The sequence below is a fragment of the Sander vitreus genome, chromosome 2 (assembly GCF_031162955.1).
Source record: "Sander vitreus isolate 19-12246 chromosome 2, sanVit1, whole genome shotgun sequence".
In the NCBI taxonomy this organism is placed as follows: Eukaryota; Metazoa; Chordata; class Actinopteri; order Perciformes; family Percidae; genus Sander; species Sander vitreus.
Window position 1 is genome coordinate 8,934,972 of NC_135856.1, and position 7,329 is coordinate 8,942,300.

A 7,329-nucleotide genomic window follows, 5' to 3' on the forward strand; every position below is an offset into this window, starting at 1 on the left:
TCCTTTTTCATGAATATTTACCACCACCATCAATTCCAAGTATTCCTATTGGCTTGAAATTTTACATTTGCATTTGCATGAACTGGGGTAGATGCATATTCATGCGCCATCTTGAAATACGTTAGCCGGTAAGGGACATACAGGACATACTGCTCCGCCTTTCGCGTTTTCGCTGTCACATGATAAACTCACAGGTGCTGCTAATGCTGCTAATGGGTATCGTAGCTTCCCGGCCCCGGCAAGTTTGAAGAAGGAAACATGGAGGACCACACGTATTCAAAATCCAAATTTCAGGAACAGGAGTCTTCTTCATCGCCCAGAAAAAGAAAAAGGATATTGAAAATAACAAGAGACCGGCGTCATCAGAAAAAAAGAGTGAAGGCTACCGTAGCTGTAATACGTACTTTGAACTGCGCGGTGAGAGAGAGTTGATTGCGATATATGATCTCAACGCTAGATGGGAAAAATTCCTACACATTGGACCTTTAATACATTGACAGAATTCAAAAAGTAAGTACATAGATGCAAATACATTGGCTACAAATACACAAGGTGTAGACTCATCTTTCAGAACCAATTAGAGTATAAGACTGAAATGTGAAGTTGGATCGGTTGGGATAAAATAATAAAATCAGGCTACAGTATGTTGTCTAATACGGGCAAAACCTACACATTTGGCACTCTGGGTAGGCTAAAACTATTTCTAAAATGGTTGTTGTATTTTAACTCAACTGGACTCAGGTGTGGATCTACACATCCATAAGCTACAATCTTATACAGAAAAGAGAATATAGAAATGACTGTTCATTACAAAACATATAACTGTATATAAACACAGGGAAATATGGCAGCTCACAGAAGATTATCTCTTTGAAGCTGTTTTTAAGCCAAGGTAGCTTGTGGTCTACATCCTCAAGGTGTTTCACATTTGTGTATAAGATATAAGTTTCTAGTTTGGTCCAACGGTCCTGCTCCTCAGACATCCACAGGTGAGGTACTTCATGACAGTCATGCTGATGTGCATTAGAGGTCCCAGGTTAAAGAGCATGTGGTAGAAGGCATGGACAGACAGGCCTCCAGTTTCATCAGCGTATTTCAGCGCTACGATGGGAGTGTACAAGGGGTTGGTCAGATTACGGAAGCGCGGTCTGCTTGCTTCAATCACTTTCTTGGTACACTGCAGAGCGTGAGAGGATGGACAAAAAAGACAGAGAGATATCCAGTCAGACCTGCAGGATTAATTGCAGATGTGTCACTGGGAAGCTAAGTCACTCAGACTGCATGTGAACTTACCCTGGCGATGTCATCTGGCGTTTGTCCCAGTGTCTCAAAGATGTCAATAGAAGAAGGAAGATAGACATTCTTGAAGTAATGCACCGTATCAGGATCAGCTCCAGGACACTCCTTCTGCTTCACTTCCTCAATCATCTTTGTCTCAAATTCTGTGCGCACCGGGCCCGGCTCGATCAGCGACAATCTAAGGAGAGAGACACGCAACAGAGAGGGAACATAAGAAGACTGGTACTCAACAAAAGAGCATTGTTAGATTGAGGAAGAGCTCAATGGCAAATGGGTAACACTAGTGCTGAAATCATTAATTGATTAATATCGCAAATGAATAATTAATCAATAACAATTTCAGTAATTTATTAATCCCTTCAACATTTGGGCGTAGTCTTCCTAAATTAAAACAAATTGACTTTTTTGTATCATTAGACCCTGCAATTTGGACCACAGTATTTAGGATTTATAACAGCGTTAGACTGTCCGACTAAAGTAAGGAAAGTAAACACAATATTTTTTGTCTAACTGCGTGTCAATCACTGCTCATGCACACGCATTCATTCTCCCTTGTGGGGGGAGGGGCACCTTTAATAGTGGCTGGTAAACGATTTATAGTTTAATATAATTTACTAAATAAAAATGCGTAACAGAAAAGCATTTAACATTTTATCCAGCGCCATCATCAGGCCAAAATTGTAATGCAAATGTAAATGTGTCCAATACTTACTAATTCATAATTATGACCACATACATACTAATGACATAATCATCAACCTCAGCTGTACTTTGAGTTTAGTGCTAATTATCAAACTGGTTCATGAAATGGTTCAATCATGATTTTCAGGCCTAGATAAAAGGAGGAGGCAACACACGATTAAAGCCTGTTGTTAAATGTCAGACTCTGTGTCTATGTGGTTTGTTAATAATGACAGAAGTAGCATCAGGGGCACTCACGTGACATTAAACTTCAAGAGCTGAACAGCCAAACTCTCACAGAAGCCCTCCATAGCAAACTTGGAAGCTGCATACACGTCATTAAACACCACACCTATAGAAACACAGTAAATGCTTACATTTCACTTTGAGACAACATGCACAGTTTAATAGATCAGTTCTTCTTGTTCACTGTTTCGTACTGACATACAGCAGTACTTAAACTCCATTAGTCTTCCTTCAGCTTTCCACCCACTCTTCCATTCGTCCGTCATCAATCCATACATACATCATACTGAAGCTGACAAACTGTCATTTCTCCCTGTTAGCGTTTGACACCCTACCCCGCCTCACCTCCCTTCCCCTACCATACCGTCTGCTAACCTTGCAGTCCCATCACACTGCTGACCACGATGATGTGTCCGCCTTTCCTCTTCTTCATGTCAGGCATCACCTCCTTGATCATGCGGATCACCCCAAAGAAATTGGTCTCAAACACCTTCTTCATCTCTTCGATGGGGATGCTCTCTATTGGACCCACTAGGCCGATACCTGCGTTATTGACTGGTCAGGAGAAGAAGAAGGAATCAAAGAGGACAAGGAAGAAGTTGAGTATGAACATCACTTTGGGACAGCGTACCAGTGCAACGCGATGAGGATGCATTTTACTTACTGAGGACGTCCACGTGTCGATCTTTAATGCCATCAAAACACTGTTTGACGGACTCATCGTTGCAGACGTCCAGTACAGCCAGAGAAAGAGTTTTCCCGTATGCATCCCCGGCAGCTTCCACCAGCTTATCTTTACGTTTCAGGTCACGCATCGTTGCTATGACTGTGAACAGGTGGAAAAGAGGGAAAACAGAAAGAGATTGAGAGGAGCGCAGAAGAAATTTCTTTTAATGTATATATTGAATAGTCTTGAGTTTTGAAAAAATGCTTTGCAGTACTTATCAGCCATGTGAATGGAGTTGAATAAAGGTTCATAGAGACAAAGCCCCCCAGTCTGTTCCTCTAGTATATGTAACTCACTTGGTTTTAATGTATTTCTTTAGTAACTCTTGTTATGTTCATGTGGTTTTATTTTCACACTCTAACTTGTATGCTATCTACTGTATTATTTACAGACCTCCTTACAGAAATATAGATAGAAGGTACAATTTGTTTATGACAATTTAACAGCATATTCCATGATCCTTAGCCAATGGCACGCGGTTGTTTTAGGATGTTGAGGTGTTCATACTTTATTGTCCAGCACAGTAGTCGATAGGTACCCTTTTAGTTTAAAAAAATGATCAGTTAACAGTTATCAACAAAATGTGTTTTTAATCTTTCTATATATACTGTAGCCACGCTAGGGGTCAAGACTGAAATATCTCAACAACGTTTGGATGGACTGCCATGAAATTTAGTTTCGACATTCATGTTCCCTGGGGGATGAACCCACTGACCTTTGTGATCCTCTTACCTTTATAATAATACTTTGGTTTATGACTTGCTAAACTAATGACATTTTCATCAGCCTCGGCTGTACTTTATTGTTTAGTGTTAATAATAATAACATGTTACCATGCTAACACTTAACTAGGATGTGAACATGGTAAACAACATACCTGTTAAACATCAGCATGTTAGGATTGTCATTGCCAGCTCAGCTTGTAGTTCAAAGCACTGCTGTGCCTAAGTGCAACCTCACCGAGCCATTAACATGGCTATGGACTCTAAGGTGTGTTAAATGTAAGTCTGTATGGTCATGAACAATAGAAATTGTTGAGTAGATAGGACACATGCACACCTTTTCTGCTATGCCACAACTATTGCTGCACGATATTAGGAAAATATCTAATTGCGATTATTTTGACTGATATTGCGATTGCGATATGATTCACAATATTGGAGGGAATGATAATTTTTGCATCATTATTCTCATTTTCATTTAAAAATAGATATTTAAAAAAATGATTGAAGTGTGATTTTTTTTGCGAGGATCTGTACCAAACAAAGATTTTTTTCTTTAGTCTGTAGGATACGATTTGTAGGCCGGGACGTCTCTGCAGCATCACAATACTTTTTATTTTAGAATTTTAGAATGGTTTGACACATATAACAAATATTGCGATTTGGATATTGCACTAGTACATATTGTGATTTTGATAAAATTGCGATTAATTGTGCAGCCCTAGCCACAACTTCTTTGTGGTTTTTATATTGGCAGCTTTAATAAAAATAAAAAAATAAAAAGAGTAGCACCTCCACACACTTCAAACCGCAAGTTGATTTAAATATTTCAATCTCAATTGGATCTTTGTCATGCCATTTTGACCTATGTGCGGGCATGATTCTTTTAATCATTGCTGTTTGCCAATAGCCCTGTGTATGATTATGATCCTTTAATTTCCATGGGTAGCTTCCAAGTGTGAGTTTGTGAATGGATGTAACACTCCCACAGCACTACACCTTCAGGCTGCTGCTGTAAATAGGCATGTGATTAGGCAACCTGCCCAGGTAAATGAGGTTTAAACAAGACAATATCACTATCTGGAGAGTCAAACTGAGTTTTTTTTTTGCCTCAGGCTGCATGTAGGTCCACACAAGATACACACATAAATACAAGTTGATGTGTAGACTCCAGTGTCTTCATATGTGTGTCAAGTACAAAATGTTTTTATGAATGATTGTGCAGCATCAACACGTTCTGTCTGTGTGCATTTCCATCCTGAGTGATCCTCACTTTTGTATGTTTCCTGTCATAGCAGTGAATGGAAAGAAAGGAGTAAAGGTCATGAAGAACTGGGAGAATATTGTCAGAGACATGCGATGATAGGTGAGAATGGAGGGTAAAGTACACACATACACAAGCACAAAGGAAACTGTGTTCACATACTGTACACCCCGTTTATTTTTTCTAACTGACTTCTCTTTTTGAATAAGTGGAATAACACAACAATGGGGAAAATATTGCTAAAGATAGTAATTGTAGTAAAAATAACCTTAAGTAGCCCTATTATAGACCATCTGTGCTCCTGTTACAACAGTCAGTTTACATATCAGCACTGCGTTGGGGAATAGCCCTCGCCAGCCTGTCATCCACTATGGAGCTCAGCAAGCCGACCCATAATTAGCCTAACCAAGGCTGTAGTGGGGCTTTAGTTATTTTCTGCTGTTACATGCATAAGAGTAAGACATTTGGCCTTGTTTAGTTCAAATCCGTTTTTTTGTCATATCCAGACTGTATACAGATTGATTTTAGAAAGTCTGGACAGCAAAAACGAACACATGAATGCGATTTTTGCAAATCACATTTCAAACCACATTTGGAGGTGGTTTGAAATGTGATTCCAATCGGATTTTTACAGATGCGTCTCAGTCCGGCGGCTTTGGCCGCTCAAATCGTATTTCAATGTGTGTTTTGCGTCACTCATGTATCCAAGAGCCTAATTGTGCCTATGCTTAAGTTGTTGAGAAACAAATCAGATTTTTCTGCAGTCTGAGCGTAGAAAAGGTTAAGTTGTGATCAGAGACCGTGTGGCAGGGGGGAGGCCGAGGGAGCTGGGATCTTGTCCTGCATCTATAAAACTTTACATTTTATCTCCTTAAAATAAAAAAGAATGTATACTTTTCGCTGACCTTTTTCAAATGCATGCTAAGTATTTTTCCTGCTGCTATAGGAAGCCATTGTTTCCCATTAATTTCCATATGGCATGAAAATCAATTAGCAAGTGAAACTTGCTTGAGTCTTGTGAGGCTGCATGACTTGTTTTGTCAGTTTTAGTCATTGCATGGTAATGCAGTGTAGCCTACTGTAAGTGCAGATTGATTTTAAAAGGTCTGCACTGCTTTACCTTATAACGATAATATAACTCACTAATAAACTTTACTACAGTATGAAAATGAAATGGAAACCAATAGTTAACTGGAACAATAGAAACAATTCATTCACGTTTTTAAAAGTATAATGTAAAGTATACATTATTTTTTTAGTTTTTACTGATGGGCTGACACATGGAAAAAAAAACATTGGTATGGTCCGTTAAGAGGACCGCCAGCAATTAGACAAATTAGGTTTAAAAATAAAAGAGAAAGTGGGTTAAATCAAAAGATAAATCTTTTTTTGTATCTGGACCACAGAAAGTTGACTGTGACCTCTGACCTCCCTGCGGGGAGATGAAATAGTGAAGGATGCAGAGTTTCCTCTTCAGGGTTCAGTAATGAACACAGCCTCGAATTTGCTCCATTGTATCCAGTTATCAATTTATTCCCATTCATTTTCTAGGATCAGACAGTTTTGTTATTGATTCTAAATTGGATCCTCATTTACTCTTATGTGGTTCAGATTGATTTATATATATATTTAAACCGCTGCAAACAGCATGTCAGCATCTCTTTAGATGGAAATCACTCCTCAGTAGAAACAGTGGCTTCAGTCTTCATAATCGTGTGGACTATGTAACACTCTTATGTGCACTACACTCATTATGTAAGCATCCTTACAGTGCAGACGAAGTAGAGGAGTGATAGCAAATATAAAGGGTTTAACAAGTTATGTAACATTTACCATGCAAATAAGGTTATTGGTAGGTAGTAGTTTGTTTATTATTGAATTGACGTCTTGTCTATTCTTTCTTGTTATGCTTTGGCAACACAAATGTAGCCTATTTACATGATGTGCTAAAGCAAATTGCAATTGAATGTTCTCTCTCTCTCTCTCTCTCTCGCTCTTTCTAACACACACACACACACACACACACACACACACACACACACACACACACACACACACACACACACACACACACACACAGTGCACTTACCGTGATAGCGCTTCTGTTCATCCTTGGCCAGCATCACGGCCATCCTCAGACCGATACCGGAGGAGCAGCCGGTGATCAGCACCACTTTCTGCCCGGGACTCACCATGGCTCCCCTGCCTCTCTGCTCTGTTGTCACCCTGAGACACCAGCAGCTCTGCAGGCTGAGTGGCTATTTAAGGTGAGATCAACTGTAAGTGGATTAGAGAGACAGAGAGAGAGTCACATGGACAGAGTACAACAACAGTGAGATTATCTATCCAGTAAACGCTCGCTGTCCCGTGGGAGTCATGTCCAACTTCTT

General features: G+C 39.6%; 1 protein-coding gene across 1 annotated transcript; it reads right to left on the minus strand.

The window, feature by feature from the left end:
* Positions 1-477: 477 nt before the first annotated feature.
* LOC144529276 (retinol dehydrogenase 8-like) lies at positions 478-7,329 on the minus strand. Its single transcript, XM_078268286.1, has 6 exons — positions 7,029-7,329; positions 2,891-3,052; positions 2,602-2,781; positions 2,239-2,332; positions 1,294-1,477; positions 478-1,177 (listed from the first exon to the last, which is right to left on the minus strand). Exons 1-6 carry the CDS (start codon positions 7,132-7,134, stop codon positions 950-952), a joined length of 954 nt encoding a protein of 317 aa, XP_078124412.1. The 5' UTR covers positions 7,135-7,329; the 3' UTR covers positions 478-949.